Source organism: Mirounga leonina, unplaced genomic scaffold (genome assembly GCF_011800145.1).
Source record: "Mirounga leonina isolate KUSES-001 unplaced genomic scaffold, KU_Mleo_1.0 Mir_91, whole genome shotgun sequence".
In the NCBI taxonomy this organism is placed as follows: Eukaryota; Metazoa; Chordata; class Mammalia; order Carnivora; family Phocidae; genus Mirounga; species Mirounga leonina.
In genome coordinates, this window is record NW_023270839.1 from 12,115,120 (window position 1) to 12,133,581 (window position 18,462).

At 45.8% G+C, this 18,462-nt stretch overlaps 1 protein-coding gene across 2 annotated transcripts; it reads right to left on the reverse strand.

Annotated features, from left to right (window-relative positions):
* Positions 1-1,987: 1,987 nt before the first annotated feature.
* GREM1 (gremlin 1, DAN family BMP antagonist) lies at positions 1,988-12,911 on the reverse strand. 2 transcript variants are annotated; one of them, XM_034994068.1, is made up of 2 exons: positions 12,705-12,911; positions 1,988-4,387 (listed from the first exon to the last, which is right to left on the reverse strand). In XM_034994068.1, exons 1-2 carry the CDS (start codon positions 12,869-12,871, stop codon positions 3,832-3,834), a joined length of 723 nt encoding a protein of 240 aa, XP_034849959.1. In that variant the 5' UTR covers positions 12,872-12,911; the 3' UTR covers positions 1,988-3,831. The 2 variants fall into 2 exon arrangements, with proteins under 2 accessions (XP_034849959.1, XP_034849960.1); XM_034994069.1 differs by lacking the exon at positions 12,705-12,911 and adding an exon at positions 12,160-12,643.
* Positions 12,912-18,462: the final 5,551 nt, after the last annotated feature.

Consider the following 18,462-nt stretch of genomic DNA (forward strand, 5'->3'; position numbering starts at 1 on the left):
TGAGCTATTATCATTTTTGCATGACAACTCTTCCATTACTGAAGGGTTTGCAAAATGCTTTCCAGCTCTTCTTTCTAGCTCTGGGAAAGAGGCTGGTACTTTCCATCGCACACCAACTTCCCCCCCACATCTAGCTGCCACTGCCTGAGGTGTCCTACTAAAACCTTAAAGGCCTAGTTGGAAGAAATAAGTTCCCTTTGAGATACAAGAGATCTATTTTCTACCTCCCTTCCCATGACAAGTGAATCCCTGTTCTGTGAACACAACCAGTTAAACACACACATGCATACACACACACACAGAGAGAAGAGTTGCAATTTATTGGTTGCTCTTTGGGGAAGATGATACAGAACATAATTGGGATTAAAATCAAATTCTAGTTACAGATTCATAAAACTTTGCTTTAAACCAAATTAACTTTTGTGAGACTATTAAATCGCCTCTCATCCTCATACATAACAAAGTAACTCAATCATAGTCTATATAATCCTCTGTTGGTTTTCAATGATTAAAGCACACATAATACATAATGCAGTTGATATTAAATATCCTGAGAATGACAAATCAATAGAACTCCTTCCACTCTTAAGCATTAACTGGTCATTTAGACATGTTCTGTGCATACACTTTTCATTTTAGATTTTCTCCTTAAAAGGACTTGTGAACTATTCATTATTATCTGCTATTTGTATACACACGTCATAAGTCTTCCAAAATAACATTTAAAATATCTCTTCATATTGCTTCAGAAATGTTAACCTTTAAGGAACATTTGATTAAAAAAAAGCAAAAGCTCAGATCCTGACTCTTGTAACACATGTTCAGATGTGTCGAGATTTTATTATTTCCCTCTGACCTGATAAAAGCCTCCAACAACATACAATGTGCCACTTTCTTCTTTGCTCAACTCAGAGGAAGTCAAATAAAGGAGAAAAAACAAATGCTCAAAATCACAGTGACCAAAGGATTTGAATTAATAATTACATTAAATAACCATAACTTTTTGTTTAACTATTCACATTCCACACAGTGGAAATCATCGTTTCCTCCAGATTTTTCACTTACATTTTTAACTTTGAAGAACCACAATAACAAAAAAACAACTTACAGACTTGTAGGATGTGTGTTTTTCTCTTTTAATGCCAAGCACAAAGTGTACATCATAAAATTCATATCTGGTGTTTGGCATTATTTTAACAGGAAAAATTGAGATCACAAGTATCTTGCCATAAAAAAATTCTACTACAGTAATGAAAAAAACAACTTCTTCATCTGTGACTCCAATACAACATGTAATAGACATGGCACTTTCAATAAATGTTGGAAGACACACCATACTTTGCTAGTCTTAATTTAGGCAAAGTAAGAAAAGCAGACATTTCCCTCTTTGGTTAGCGCTGGTTTTTTGTTTGTTTGTTTGTTTTTCAGGGTAGTTAGGCTGTTGATTATCCCAGTGAAGTTAATTTTGAGGAAATTCTCTTTACTTAAGCCAAATCCGACTTACATGCAAGATTGTGGTACAAGCTACTAAAAGAAGATTACTGCTGCCAACTTAAGTCATCTCTTTTTAACAAAACTGCATGCTTGTGGCAGAGTTAAAACAACAAGAGAAATTCAGTGTCTGCTGGTTCTAAATGTCATTTTTCCTCTTCTAGTGTGGTTTTACATGTTCAGCTCCTTCCCCTTTCTTTTCCTCTCCCCCACCCTCAAAATTCTGGCTTAGTATTTGTGTGCTTAATTAAATCCATTCTGTGCTTTATTGTTGGAGGATGTGGATGATAGAAAGATTTAAGGCAGGGGCATACAGCGTACACGAAATACACGGACTGTGTGTTCGGACAAATTTGTCTCGTGTGGAATCATCAGTAGTGAGTTCAAAAGTTTCAAAACTCGACCCAATATTTTGGGTGTTCAAGATAACTTCTGCCTCAAAGCACGGTTCTGGCTTAGCTGTTAGATGGGAGAGCGCTGCACCAAAAAAAAAAAAAAAAAAAAAAATACAATAAAAGCAGCCTCTTTAGTGCAATGCTGGCGCCTGGATGGGCAACTAAAATGCTAGTCGATGGTGCTTGTTTCCCATATCACACGTGACTTGGCTAGCAAGGATGAGAAGGTACAAGGCAAAAAAAAAAAAAAAAGTGTTTGGGGGGTGGGGATGGGTTTACATAGAAAACCTCAGGCTTGAAGAGAACAGGTGAGCCAAATCCAAAATACAGTAAGGTCCACCTGCCCTGCACTTTGGCCATTAGATAAATCCTAAGCAGGGATGGGAAGGAGCCCGAGTTTAATCAGAGGAGGGGTCTACCAGTAGGTTCTGAACAATTACAATGTTACCCGAATCCCACCACCAGTAGAGAGACAGCTAATGCACCCAAATGTCTGGATTTTTTTTTTTTTCCCCAAATGCTCTGATTTCTTAACTGGGATTTCTCATTAGACCCTGAGAAGGCAAAGGAAGAAGGGGAGGACACATCCTTTATACCTCCTCCCAGGCATTAAACTACTCCTTAGCCAGAGGCAATCACCTTTCTTTCGTTCTTCTCCTCTGCTCCCCACCTCAGTCTCCTACCAACAGCTAAAACAAAAGGACCCACAATATACTTCTAGCTCAAATAAAGCAGTCCCTCAACTCCCCCATCTTAGCCTGGTTCTTCACTGCCAGGGACACTCAGCAGAGGCAGAATCTTTATAGTAAGGGTTGTGGCTCTCAGAAGCATTACACAGAAATAATGAACTGGGAAAGAGGGGATTACAACCAAGCAAAAGGAAAGATATGAGGACCTTCTGCTTATGAGGTGTTTGTTTACTTCCTATCCCTGCATAGAGTGCTCTGAACTACATCTATTTTCTGTCTGAGGGGCGAAGTGGGGGGTGGGGGGTCGTCTTGGTTTTGCTCACTCATGGGGTTCTGAAAATAGGAGTGGTCAATGTTTATGTTTTAAGTTTGGTGTCGGGTTACAGCCAATTTCAGCAGATCACAGTGACAGCCAAAGTTAGTGATTTTTTGGCAATTTCATTTCTCCTCTGTTCACTTGGTTTTGGTTAAATACCAGGGAAAAACTCGCTGAAGCATGGGTCGCACTGTGTTTTGGGGTTGGCCTTTCAAGACTCTGCAGGTCTCCCTACGGAACTTGTGCTGTGCCCAACTGGTCCTCCCCCTCCGTCCCTCCCTCCATCCCCTCCTGTGTCCTTCTTGCCCTTTGCGCGCCCACCAGACTCCCGGAGTCGGGAGACCCTTCCCAAAATAAGAAACAAGTCATGTCTATGGTCAAGTGAGCTAATTTCGAGTCCCTGGCAGAGAGGGAATTAGACCGAAATAGTCACTGAGATCCTAAGAAGGGATGGGCTGTGGAAGAGAGGAGGAGGAGGGGAAGAAGCAAGCACAGGTGGAAATACCCTTTCCAAGTAGAATGCAGCACTAAAACAAGGTCTCTTGCGCTCAGAGTAGCCTCTTGCGTTAACATTCATTCAGAAGGGAGAGTCTGGTCCCCGGAAGGGCACATGGAATACACCGCAGAACCTGACCGCAGCCCTGCCCCTTTTCACGTGCCTCCCCCCGCCCCCCCCCCCCCCGGGTGTGGGCCTTCTGTGCCAGCCCCATGGAAGCGGATACGTTTGCATAATAGGAAGTGCCCTCCTCTGGCGTCTGCAAGCCCCCAGACACCCATTCACACTCATGCACACAAACTACGCGCTAGCAGGCTCCTGTCAGAAGGCAGCTGGCGGTTCTTCTTGCCTGTAGGTTGAAGCCAAGTAAGAATCAGGTCGTTTTAGGTCTGGCTCTGGGCCCGCCCGGGGCTGCATCCCTAGGACAGGCTGGGTGTGCTCAGCTTAATCCAAATCGATGGATATGCATCGACACTGCTTGACTCGTGTGACCCTCTTCTTCTTGGTGGGCGGCTGCAGTTCGGGGCAGTTGAGTGTGACCATCATGGTGGTGAACTTCTTGGGCTTGCAGAAGGAGCAGGACTGAAAGGAGCCTTCCTCCTTCCGGATGTGCCTGGGGATGTAGAAGGAGTTGCACTGGCCGTAGCAGAAGCGGTTGATGATGGTGCGGCTGTTGCAGCCCTCCTCGTGGATGGTCTGCTTCAGCGGCTGGGTTTTGCACCAGTCTCGCTTCAGGTATTTGCGCTCGGTCACGTGCAGGGCCTCCTGGCTGGACTCCAGCACCTCCTCCCCGGGCATGGCGGTGCCACGCCCTTGGCCACGCCCCCGGTTCCTGGAGCCCGGCTGCTGGGGAGACTGCGTCTGCTCGGAGTCATTGTGCTGGGCCTTGTCTGGTGGGGGGATGGCACCTTGGGAGCCCTTCTTTTTCCCTTCGGCGGTGGGCAGCAGGGTCCCCAAGAGGAGAAGCAGGGCTCCCACAGTGTAGGCGGTGCGGCTCATGCTATGGGAGGGAGGCACAGAGAGGGGAGACACAGAAGACGGACAAGTCAATTCAAAAACTAATAGCAGCTAACATTTTATCAGGCACTTGTTAAACACTCTGTGTGAGATATTTCATTTCCTTCTCACAGTATCTCTATGAATCAGGTGTTATTATTCTCATATCCCCGCCCCCCCGCCATCGTCAAGCCACGAAGTACCTTGCCCAGGGTCACCTGCGAATAAGCCAAGGTCTGAACTCGGCCAGGCCCTATCTCTTCATGGCATGTCCTCCCACCGGAATTCCTTCCTGGCTGCTGACACGAATCACATCTGAAGTTGTCTTATGGTCACTTAATTGTATTCGTTCTTGTATTAGGCCCAATTACCTTTGCGCCTCTCTGGGGAAACCCAGTTTTCTGTTTAGTTCTACAGCAAGACAAATCGGCCTCACTGTCCAGGCTTCATCTGCCAGGAAAGGCTCCCAGTCTCTTTTTCTCCCCAACTGGCCTGAGTGCTTCCTGAGTTGTGCCTTGTTCGGTTGGTTGGATGATTAGGAGATGTTCGCTGATAGCGTGCATTGCAAGGAAACCTCTGGAGGACACGGGCAAGCAGCCGAGGGAGGGAGAGCACTTAGCAGGAGCAGCACTGGATGCAAAATCAAGACTGAGTTTCCAGTCCAAGTCTTGGGGCAATAACTTGCTATCTGACCTTGAGAAAATCACTTTGCTTCTCAAGAAATGACTTCATGTAAGCCCGGGTACAAAGACCTCATCTCCCCAGATAGGCTGTTCAGATCAAATTTGAGGTACAAAGGAAAGCAATTTTAGAACTAACCAAATCTATGGCAGGATTGCAGACAGAATGAGTTACCTTTCCAGAAAGATCACATTAACTCCTAAGACTCCTGGACCTCTCACCTGTTCTCATTTCTAAATGGGCATAGCTATTTTTTATATCATTCATGATATCGTGATATACATTTTTCTACTTTTAAATGGTGAAACAGGTCATTCACCGATGTGTGTGTATCTGTGTATGTTAACATCTAGGAGGTAGAAAATGGCACAGGAAAACAGGTATATGCAAATATTTACACTAATAAATGCCATGGACATGTAGAATAAATTAGTGATAGTGAATTATTGTGGATGGGCCTGGAGTTAGACATGGGTCAGAAAGGCAATGAACAATGGCGAAAAAAATTAGGTAAGTGGGGAGGCAGAGGGAAAACTAACAAAACAAACAGGAAAGCAAAGATGGAAAGAGAGAGAAAAATGGAGTAAGGAATGTAAATCAGAGAAAGGTGGGCTCATCTAGAGGCAGAGTGTTAAGGGAAGGTAGAGAGGACAGAGGAGGAAGAGGAGAAGCCGGAGTATATTTTTGAAGAGTGCAAGCATCACGCTATTGAGATTCTCCTGACACAGTGCCTCTCAAACCTCAATGAGCAGATGATCACCTGGGGGCATTGTTAAAATGCAGATTCCAATTCAGTAGGTCTGCCTTTCTAACAAGCTTTGAGTAACAAGGCCTGTAGCACTTGCAACCCTGGGGCACAGAAAAGAGTTATTAAAATGTGGAAGGATTTTCTTTTCAAAGAGTGCAATTGCAAACGCACAGTCTCCCTCTCAGGCCATCTTACCAAATCTGACCTGAATCTTGAGGCTTCCCCTATCCCCAGGCCCCTGGTTCTGAACCCATGCCCACCATGGTTCTGAACCTAAGGCACCGCTGGGAATTACCCATTTCCCTCCTCTCTTTTGTGTGCCAGCATTACATATAATAATGTACAATTTAATAGTAACCTCATCACGTCCCCCCAAGGAACTATACAAGTTGGCATGATCCGCTAAAGCAATTACCTTTCAAAGACAGAGGCCCTGTGGAATCTACATTCTCTAAGCGACAGTCCCTGTAAGTAAAGACTATTCAACCCTAAGGATAATGTCAAATTAAGATAATTAAATATTAAATTTAAAATATCCTTAAATGGCACCATTTTTCCAACATTAACCTAATACTTTGGGGCAAGTTCAAGTTTGGAACTGATAATGTGACATTTAGCTCCTGTTCTTTGGACTGTAGACTCCCTGGCTTTTGTCAGTTTATGTTACAACATCCCTGTTCTTTAAACAGAGCCTTTTTTGCCTCAACAACAAAAAAATTAATTTCCTTGTTTTGTCTTTAAAAAAATCACTCATGAGAAAAGTCCAGTTATAAAACAGGGCTGATTTTCTCCAGAGACCAGGATAACTTGAGCCATGACAGTTCAGTCTCCTAGGCAAATATATTGTGAATTTGAGAAGCTTTTACAAATTTCTGCTATTTATTCAATTGGGGGCCAGGATCTAAACTAAAATTCAGTCTCTGCCCATTTCAAAGAGGAGCATGAGACAGCCATAGGCCTACACCCACAGTCTTCCCTCCTCCCTACTGAAAATGGCCCCAAGGACAATTCAGCCCTCCCAGAGCAAGACCCTCTGAGTCCAACATCACAGAGGCTAGTCTGAACCTGACTGGGAAAGTACACTGCATGCATAGGACAGTTCATGTCATAAAGCCATCCCCTCCCACAAACATCTGTCCAAAAAATGGCAATTTCCTTTCTCCAGGCCAACATGGGACTCTTTTTACGCTCAACTTTTCCTTCCTGGCATTTTCACATCTGTCATTAAATAAATACCTAGTCTGAGAGTCATGAGGACTTATTCATCACCTTATCCTCAGTGCCTGGCGCAGAATAGGCGCTCTTCTGTTAAATGAATGCTTGTTATGGACCACACTGATTTACAGAGGCTCCATTTTCGTTTTTAAAATGCCTTCACATGTGCCAATGAGCAGCCGAGCCTAACATAATCTTCTTTTTAAGATTTTATTTATTTTTGTCAGAGAGAGAGCACAAGAAAGGGGAGAAGCAGACTCCCCACTGAGCAAGGAGCCCGATGCAAGGCTCCATCCCAGGACCCCGGGATCATGACCCCAGCCAAAGGCAGACACTTAACTGATTGAGCCACCCAGGCGTCCCCTAACACAATTGTCTTAATTTCTGACTTACAGTATAGCAAACTCTTAGCCTAGAAGTACCTTACTATTTGTCTTTCTTTTTCTAGGAAAACTTCGGATAGCCACTTTTTTTTACCTGGTCCCATGCAGAATTGCTGTGGGTTTCATTTTCTAATTGAAGCCATTGTATTCACTATGGCAGAAACCAACAATAAAGCAAGCAGTAAATTCAAAATTAGTCAACTGTGGTTTTCAGTTTTAATTTGGACAGACTTCCTGTTCCTATGGGAGCGTGCGAACCCTGTAAGCCCAAGGGGTCTGGAATGACAGGCTGTTTTCTTATTTTTTGGTTTTTTAAGAAAAGTAAATTTTTCTCAAAATAAGGTTTATTAGGTGTGGAAAATGTTTTAAAATGGTTTTTCATTTTTTAGAAAAGCCTACTTTTTAAGATCTTTAGTGCTTATTGTGAGGCTTTTGACTCTTTAAAACTTGTAACTAGTTATTTGGAGAAAAGTAAAAACCAACTTAAGGAATCTCAACACAGAGCTCAGCTTAAAGAACAGTGGTACTCTGAAGGGCTCTGCATATTCCACATGAGTAAGAGTTAGAAGGTTGAGAACTCTAATAGTTCTAGAACCAGGGCTCTGTCAAGTCATTGTGGTCACCCAACCTCCCCCCGCACACACACACCACAGACTGGTCATGATTACTCAGTGAAGAAAAAGGGACTGTTTTGTTCTTGAAATCCCAATTGTATTGCCACCAAATAATCTGCACTTTGTAAATATCACAAGCGTGCAGGAAATCATGAAGATGTAAATTTCTTGAGACAATTCTTTTCCGTATCAGCACCTCACAGAATGCCCCATTATCAAAAATCAATCCAAATCTTAATCAAACCTCAGGTTCCTATGAATTATCCCTCATGCCCAACCATGAGCTGCAAACATTTTTGGTCATTTGCATTCATGAAATGACCCACTCACATCATTGAAGATGAGCTGCATTTTGTGGGTCCAGAGTGCATCAGGACACCCAAAAAAGACCTCCCTTTACACTCATTGCAGACAACATTCTTCTTTTCAAAATTTGCCTCAACTTCTCCTTAATGCATTTCTGCTTCTCCAAGTAATGTGATATTTTCGTGGTGAGCTTTCTCTGCAATTGCTCTCCATCAGCAAGACCCACCCACCCCTACCTTTTTTCCCTTTACTACTGTCCTCCCCCCAATCCACTTGTCCCAGAGCACATAGATACTCTCAAAGCAGTTCTTCTCTACCTGATGCTTTCTTCTACCTGATGGTTTCCCATAGTGATCAAGAGATATAGCTTATCCCGCACCTCTGTCCTGTGTAGGTCATGGTGATTTATTCCAATCTTCACAAGGCTCTACGAACATAATCATCTAACTCGAGGGAATCAGAAATAAAAATGCTCTGTGTGACCTGTATCCAATATTCTCAATGTCTTTGGGCAAGTTTAGGTCAGCTCCTTTTGGCACTCCTCTTGCTGTATTTCTCATTTTAGCTAACCAACCTGCTTATAATCAGTTTAATGGAGTGCTGAGTGGGAATTACAGTGAATTGACAATGGTCAGCAAGCCAGATGTCTATGCTTGAACATCTGATTGACTCCTCCTGATGAATTAAGTTTTAGAAAGACGTTCAACAGGCATGACATCAAATTATTCTCCCAGTAGAAGAAAATAATTAAAGTGACAGCAAATGCTCTAAATGCAGGCCAGATTTTAGAATAATCTCCTCCTTTTTCTCAGAACTAAATCTTTGAGAAGAGAAAGGTTATTTTTAACTTGATCTTGAATTTTTAAAAAGATAGCTTTTATTTTTTTTTTTTTTTAAAGATTTTATTTGACAGAGAGAGAGATAGCAAGAGCAGGAACACAAGCAAGGGGAGTGGGAGAGGGAGAAGCAGGCTTCCTGCCGAGCAAGGAGCCCGATGCGGGGCTCGATCCCAGGACTCTGGGATCATGACCTGAGCCGAAGGCAGACGCTTAACGACTGAGCCACCAAAAAGATAACTTTTAGAAGTTAAGTAGAGAATTTCATAAGAATATACTGGGTCAATTTTTTTTTTCCAGACAAGTTGAACCAAGAAGATAAGAAGAATTACTTGCTGGCAAACTAGTAGAGGATAAAGTCTCATCCTGTATGAGTTGCAAGACCCTAACTACAGCCACCTTATTCAGAAGACCATTCAAGCTAAATCTGGCTGGCCTCCCACATCGCATAGTACAGAAAGGAAACCACCAGGTAGTTAAGTATCTCAGGAGCTCTATGCTCACTGGAAGATTTTTTGCTGAAGTGAATGATCGTATACAATTTTCGAGGTCAACAGGAAACAAGTTAGAAAGTCATAAATATTCACTGAGCAGTGCTACTGAGAGTCAATCTATAGGTTCTATATTGTGATGCAAGATGTGTGCTAGTCTGAATTTGGGATTTAATTTCAGAACCACCTTGTAATATATCTGGTGCTGTATAATGTTACTGCCTCTTCCAATACCACCACCAATAATCAGAGTTATCTATATTTTTGAACCCTTAGCATGCATGGCATTGTGCATAAATCAGACCGTATTTTATCATTTCTTTTTCACGATAGAACATGCGGTAGATAATATTGTCTTCCTTTTATCGATCAGGGAATCCAGAGTCAGAAAAGTTAGGAATCTGCCCAAGGTCAAACAGCTCCTCAGTTGGAGAGTCAGGGTTGGAGACCCATTCTACCTAGCCCCCAAACGTGTCTTTAACCACTGTTCTATGGACACCCGGCACAGTACTTAATAAGGGATGCGTGGACTTGTTTCTAATGCAATACAGTTTGAAGAATATTGTAAGTCAAATAATTATCTAGTTTGTATCTTGATGTTCACATGTGAAAAAAAAAAAAAACTTCTGCTGTCCCAGGAATTACTGTTGTACTTTGCATTTCTAAGAGCATATGTTAAAACTAAAGAAAATTCCTTGCAGATGTAAGGCATGGGCTGGTAACACTTGCCTGATCTGTGCCTTTCAGTTGGATGCTACAGTTACCTCCCCAACACCCCCCCTCCCCATACTTTACATAAAAGCGTTAGGTTTTCCCACCAGTCCTTAACTCTCTCTTCTAGGACATGCTCCACAGCTTCACTGTTGACAAGCATTTCTTTGGAAAGGGGTCCGTGGCATAAAATTTCTTGGCCTTATTTCACTTGTGACATTTAAACATTAAGACCGAGGGCTTCAGTTTAGAAGACAAGGCAGGCAGCTCTGATTCAAAGATGTGAGGACACAGTAGGTTTCTACTCTTCTCTGTCTAATCATTCCCATAAAGACTGTGTCAGCCAGCTAGGATTTCCTATAGATAGTGGGTTACCAAAACATTTCACTCAAAATGGACTTTTAAGAAACTAGGAAACCTGTAAAATTACGAAGTTTACAAAAGACTTTAATTCCTACAATGACCTGAGGGTTAAATACACACACACAGAGCAACTATGGTTCTAAAGAACGCTTCAATAATTAGTTAATACTACAATTGGAGAGTGCAATTTATCCAGTGATAGCAATGAAATCACCTACTGTTGTAGACTTGCGTGGGCCAGGGAGATGAGACCGTAGTTTTCTTAAGATCTTTCCCTTGTTGCTTTGAAATGCCCATCTCTTCAAGGCCCCTAGGCCCCCCTTCCAAAAAAAGAAAAAAGAAAGGAAAGGAGAAGAAAAGAGTAAAGAAAAGAAAGGAAGGGGTCGGGGCTGAAAAGCCCTGGGGTGAAAGAAGACTCCTCACCCTGGGATCGGGGTTATCTTAACCTCTTCTCTGCTATTTATTTAAGTTGTGTGTACAGCCAAAAGGAAGCCACCACTCTGGGGTCCCTGGGACAGCTTAAATCCCCGTGACCCACTTAACAATAGATTGTTTTAATCAACTCGTGTCCTGGCACCATCTCGAAGGGGAACATAAACAGACGCGCACCCCGCTCGGATCTGCTTTTTCCAGCGGGAGATCCAATTACCTACCAGCGGTCGGCTCTCTGCCCTTGTATCATTTAAGGAGAGATTTTAACCCCTAACGTCGAGGCTTTATTTCTGTGTAAAAGTGCTGCGATTCTAAGTCGACAGAGGAGGAGAAGGCGGCAGCCGGATTCAACCCGGGGACCCATTCGGGCCATCTCGGAGCGCGGGAAGGGCTTCACGGCAGAGGCCCGGTCACCGCCTGTCTGCCCCCCGCCTCGCCCGGGGACTGTCGCCAGAGCCCCCCGGGGGAAACACCCGGCTGGGGCTGCCCCCAAGGCGGAGCTGGGATCCGAAGGCAATGCCAAGCCAGAGCAGTGGCGCGTCCGTTCTTACCGCTCGGCCGGCAAGGTGACAGCCCCTCCGACCCCGGGCCTGGCGACGGGTCAGCGAGACGCAGAGAGAGAACTGGGGACGACCGGGGCGTCTGAGCCGCCAGTCCCGCGTCGTCCGTCGCTAGCGAGACTCAGCGAGGGGGGCGGGGGCCTCTAGGACACAAATTAAGGAGTACCGGGGAAACGGAACCCGGCGGCCTGGCGCTGCCGGGCCCCGGGCCGCCCGCACTTCAGCGGAGGCGCGCGTGGGGCGGGGAGAAGCCCAGAAGCCTGCACTGAGCGCCCACGCGTGCGCAGCCAGCCGGCGGGTGTGTGCGGTGTTTGGGGTGTGCGCCCTGCGGCCGCCCCGACCGCGCACAGCCCTTCGGCTGACCCGTTACCCGACGCTCCGGTTTCCACCGCGGCCGAGCTCCGCGGCTCCGTTCTAGCCCGAGTCTCCATCTCACCTTGAGGGCGAGCCAGTGGACCCACGGCTCATTCTCCGGACCCTCCAGCCCACCGCAGGATCACTCTTGCGACTCCGACGGGAGCCCCCGGCCGTCCCGAGCCCCAGCGCCCCGCTTCAGACACGTGGCACCCCCTCAGTGCGGCTTGCTGCTCCCCACCGCGCCCGCGACGCGCCCACCGGGACTCCGCGCCTCTGAGCTGCCGGCGCGGCTGGCACACGCACCAGGAGCGCGTTAGCTGGGCGCCCGGAGGTGGAAATGGGATGCGGGGCCGTAGCTCTCGCTCTTGACATCCTCCTTCCCAGGCTTTCCCTGCGGACCGCGCAAGGTGAGGGTACGGCAGCCAAGACCTTGGCGGGAAGGACCCTGGATTTTTCTGCATAATTCACCCTAGGGAACCGGGGCCTCGATCTGCGCGCCCGGAGGGCTACCGCGCGTCTGCACCGAGCGGGACGCGGGAGTCTTTTGCAGGGGAGCCCCTGCGCGCGCGCTCTCTCTCTCTCTCTCATTCCCTCGCTCACTCTGACGGGAGCCTCTGCACTCACCTGTCAGTGCGGCGGGTCTTCGGGGCTTGCGCTCTCGACACCGGGCGCCGTGTGCGACCACGGCCCGAGCCGCCCCGGCTTGGCGCGGGGTCAGCCGGACAGAGAGCACGGCTCTCGCTGCACACTGGGTCGCCCGGTCCGCGGAGGGCGCACCGAGTGCGGGGCATCGCGCCGTCTCCCGTTTAAATGCCGGCAGCCGAGCCGGACGCCCGGGGCCGCGCCTCTCCATTGGCCAGGCGCCGCCGCCGCCGCCGCCGGACCCGCTATCCGCCCCCTTTCCCGGTACTGCCCCCGCCCCCCGCACCCCTCCTGCCTCCCCGCGGGGTCCCCTCTCCGCCTGCCTCGCCTCTTTGTCTGCTCCCCCCGCCCAGGCCGGCTGGGAGAGGTCACCCCAGGGAACCGCGCCTGGAATGCACAGCAAATCACATTTTCCGCTCCCGTTGGAGGGGGAAGCGCGGGAGGAAATCCCCCCGGCTCCCGGCCCCTCATTCCTCCTCCGCCCCAGGCCTGGGCTTTTCCTCTCACCGGCCCCGCTTCGCCTCCGTTGGCCCCGCAACGCGCTCGGTCGCAGAGGCTGCCCTGGAAAGAGCAAGATCTCCGTGGGATCTCGACAGACGAGGCGATTCTTGCCCGGTGGCGGGAGCGGGCCTGCAGGATGCTCTCGTTGAGCGGTGGTCGCCGCGGCTCTGGCGCGGCTCGGCCCGAGGCCCCCAACTTCGAGGGCGCTGACCCCCGCGCCCCCGTTAACCCCGGCGGGCTCGCCGGCCGCCAGCAGGAGCCTGTCTCCAACATGACACCCTCCTCTCCTCGCCCGCCTCCGGTTCTCTCAGCTCAGATGCGGACGGCCTCGGCCGAGAGTGTACGGAGGGGAGAATAAACCTAAAAGGAGCCTCACAAGTCCAGGTTTCCATTTCTAAGCCATCTTTAAACGGGAGAGAACAATAGCTATGAGCGAGGAGGCTTTCCGTAGCATGTTCAAGATGAATAAATCAGGAAAAGAAAACGTCAGGCGAGGAAGTAACTTCCCAGAAATAGAAGACCAAAAACCCCCGTTTGTGAAAAGCCGGCGTCACATTCTGTATTTATTACCGAGAACCCAATGGATAGTGGTGAACATACTAAGCGCATAAATATTTTTCGAAAGATGAGCGAACACTTTCATTTGTTCTCTTAGCTCGAAAATGGGTTCCTCAAAGAAGCCGTAAATTCTGTGTGTCGAAGTTATAGCCCGTGCAAAAATCAAGCCGGCTGCAAGGTCTGCAGACCGGCTCCACCAGCCAGGTCAGATGATGACTTGGGGGGGGGGGGGGCGGAGGGGAAGGTTATAGAAGGAAATTTGAAGGTGCCTGTACTCACTAAAGCAAAATAAACAAAACAATGAAACCCAACAAAAGGTATTTAGGAAACAGTCCTGATTTAAGCATTTGGCTAAGAAAACAAAACAAAACCCCAGAATAGCATGATTTTTTTTCTCGAGGCAGTCATTGTGGGGAGGCGGCAAGAAACACTGAACACCTACTAGATATTCTTAAGAACTTGAAATCAACTTTTCAAAATAAATGAAACAAGGAGGAAGTCTGCATTAAATCAATAGCTAGAGAATCTTCATCACCGGAATGCATTGTTTGTGCAATCTGCAGTTTCTACCCATAAACTCGGTGCTCCGCTTTAAATTTCGTTTCCAATATTTTTTTGTTAAATCGTCCCATGTAGTTTGTAGTTGCTTGCAGAAGGCGAACAGTCAATAGGGCTTAAAGGTTGAGGCTGGTGGAGTGGACTGTAGGACATGAGGGGTGGTCAGAAGTACACAGAATGCTTAGACAATTAACAGTCCAGCCAAAGCTCCCCACGTATCTGTAGAAGACAGTTTTGTCTCTGGGGGTCAACTATGCCCCCCAAGAGAAAGGAACATATTTTACAAATGCATTAACTCCTTCTAATTTAAAATCAATGTTTCGGTCACCTTTTTTTTTTCTTTCAAAACTCATATAAACTGCCCCAAATAAAAATACATTGACAGAGCTTACCGTCCGAATTGGAAGTAACTGTTTTGGAACTCTGAGACTGTAGTTTGATATATCTCAATCTATCTCTGTGACTGTTTCTATCTCTGTCTAGTAAATGTTGTTGCTAGCACTATGACCCCTCCTCGGGAGGCTTCTCAGACCACAGTCTCTACAATAGAAACACTCCCGCCCCCACCCCACCAATCCACAACTCTATCCCATTTCGTTGAGTCCTGTCTTTAGTTTCACTCACTCTCCCTGCCACTACAATGGAGGCTTCATGATGGCGGGGACTTTGCCTATAGTGGTCACTCAGATTACACCAAGCTCATAGAATACAAAGTGCCTAAGACAGACTTAGGATTCAACAAATAGTTGTGAACTGGGAATGTTCAGCACATGCCCACTAACTAGGATTAGCAACTGAGCTGAACGCTGAGGCTATAACCATCATGAGTATGGTAAACATGGGCCCTCACCTCACAGAGTTTATAGTCGAGCATATTTGTAAATATTTATATAGATATCCAAGCTTTTGGCCTCATATTTGTGTTTCCACAGCTCTCAACCAGTCATTGCAAACCATTATCCAATCAGGGTGAAGGCATAAGAGTAAAAACTCTTCAGGCCTCTTTAACCATAATTACATAATTGAAACCTGCTCTTAGTAAGAGGGGGAAGAAGTAGAAGGACTCCATGTAGTCAAAGTTAAAATTTTAAGTCTGGGATGCCTAAACAGTGATCACTAAGTGATAAATATCACTTACAGAAACTACTTGCAAATTACTTTGAGGCTGTTTTGAGAAGTGTAGATCCTGCTCAGCTACTGTTTTATTAAAGGAGAATCTATTTCTCTTGTTTTGTTCACCTATCTGTAGCGTGTGTTTGTCTCCATCTAACTCCCAAGATGCTAAGAGGGGGTTACTCTTCAGATTTGGGGAAGAACCTTGAAGGCCTTTGTAGGGAAGTTTTTGCTCAAATCTGCAAAAGCTGTTCACCTAATAGAGATCATGTATGTCATCTTGCATTGGATTAAGGAAGAAAAAAAGCCCTTCACCCATTTGGAACCGACCTTGTATGCTCTTCCTAAAGGGAAAAAAAAATGTGATGATGAACTTGACAATGGTTAAAGAGAAAGATACTTCCAACGGTCAAATAACAGCTAAATGATTCATATCCAGAATGAATTTCTCTTACACAGTAATAAGAAAAAAACTCCCCAAATCACCCAATAGGAGTTGGCAAAGCACATAACTGGGCACTTCACGAAGGAAGAAACCCAAAGGACCGATAAACATGAAGAGGTACTAGATTATACTAGTAAATCAAGAAAATGCAAACTGAAATAAGAAGATGCCCTTGCTGAGCTCGCAGTCTGCCACTATCCAGTATTGGAAAGGGTATGGAGAAGCAGGCACTTAAGTGCATTGGCAGTGAGAGTATATTGGTAGGACCATTTCAGAGGGTAATTTGTCAACATGTGATAAAATCCAGCATGCCCCTAGTATACCTCTCAGCCATTCTAATTCCAGGGAAGCACCTTACAAGAACTTGAGCACATGTACGAGGTCTAGAACTGTGTGAGCGCTTCCATTGCAGTATCCTTTGTCTCAGCTCAGGGTTGACTCCTGGCTATGACCCTTGCTCTCTGCACATAAGCAGTAAAACGTTGTCCATGTGAAAATTCTGAACAATACTGCCAAAGACAAGCACATGAACGAATAAATCGGGCAGACCATTTTAATACAACTGGGACCTAATTCCATACAAGTATTTATTGTCTACACTACATGTGCAGTGCCTTATGAAGAAGATAAAACCATAAAAGTCTGGACGTGGTCCTTCACAGTCAATACGTAGGCCCAGCAGGAAAAGCATGGAATTTTCGGCAAAACAAAATCAGAATACATTTCTGACTCCTCTTCGTAGGAAATGAGTGACCCTGGGTTAGATATTTAAACCCTCTGAGCCTAAACTCAATCATCTGTTTTATAGGGGTGGTAATAATACCTACCTCTGGGTAGATGATGGAATTAGGTACAATAAGTTCCGTGAAAATTCCAGACACGCAACAGACACTTAATAAACAGGAGTAACTGCATGGATACTAGAGTGTAATTGGGAGCTAAGACAAAGACAATGAAAATGTAATATCAGCACAAGTCATGCCTTGGGTACCTTTATACTCACAGTGCATAATGCATTGGATGGCACATAATAGGTAATTGATAAAGTTACTAAACGAGTACATGCCGAGGGGAAAGGAAGTGACTGACAGTGACAGAGGGAGGGAGAGGATGAAGAAATGTAGGAAGGAAAGAAAGGAAAGGAGGCAGGGAGGGAGGAAGACAAGAGAGGAAAGGGAGGGGTGGGTCATGGGAGGGGAGCGGTGGGGAGGGAAGGGAAGGAGTGATACCCTTCCAGTAAATGGCACAGCAACTTCTATTTTTGGTAAGACCAGCAAATGGTGTAAGTACCCCAGAGAGGGGCACAGGCAGAACAGCAAACCCTTCTGGCTGTCTTTTGCCTGCGTCATAAGAATCACTTTAACCAAAAGTTAGAGTTTTCAGAATGTGTTCACTGCAGGGGCAGAATCTGAGGAAGAATCCAGAAGATGCCTGAACGTGAAGCAAGAGAGGATGGGCTTCCCATGCCAAAGGCTGCTGGGCAGAGACGTGGGAATGCAACAAGACAGAAGGGCGGATGGAAATGGATTTCTCAGCAAAAATTCACAGACCCGGTGCCCAAATATAACAGAACCTGCTGGAAATGAGGCTCCCACCTTTGTCTGCAGGCTGGGTGACCCGTTAAGTCTGGGAAGTTTCTATTTGTTTTGAGCTCTTTGATGCTGCTTCACTCTTAGAAAAAAATTGGAACTTTAATCGGTTATTGATTCTCTGCTTTTCCTTAGCACTTGAACGGCTGTGGTTCTTCATTTTCTAAATCTTTGGAGGTACACTTTCCAAGAAAAGCTCATTCTGCTGCAATCTTAAAATACCAGTGCCTTGCAGAAGATCTGCTGGAAGTGCTTATTAAACTGAAGGTCTCTGGGCTTTACCCCATTGTCTTTGGCTGCCCTGCCCCTTCTTTTACTTTTGGCTTATTCAGCTCATTTCCAGTTTTTGTTCCCTTGAGATCTCTGCTATTCAGTAGGAGCCATGTTGTAAGATTTACCTTTTCACTTTTTTTGGTCCTTTTCTAAGGCATGGAAGCTTACATGTCATTTTGCTCTTGCCATAACTGTCCTAATAAGTCACTTGTCCTGCATTGCATCTTTTAAAAGTTTTGATGACATTATAAATATATTACAAACTCCTAGGAAACTTGGAAAATAGAGAAAATCAAAGAAAATTAAAATCTCCTATAATCCCACACCCCCAAATAACCACTGTTTACACATACACAACACACACATATGATACATACATACACATATAGATTTCTTTCCAGCTGTATGAAGCATGTATGTGTGTCTTAAAGTTGGCTTTGATTCACTACTTAATATGTACTAAACACTAGGCTTTCCCTACATTATCTAACTGAATCCTCACACCAATCCTATGAAGGTACTATTATTATTTGTTCTGTTTAAAGGTGAGGAAACTGATGTCCAGGGGGTCGTGTCACTCTCTCCAGGGCACACAGTGTATAAGGCAGAAGAGGAATTCATGGCCAGCTGATACCTATGCTCCCTTCACTTACTGTCTACTCCAATCACAACGTAGTTAGAGTCTACACCATACACTGTGTTA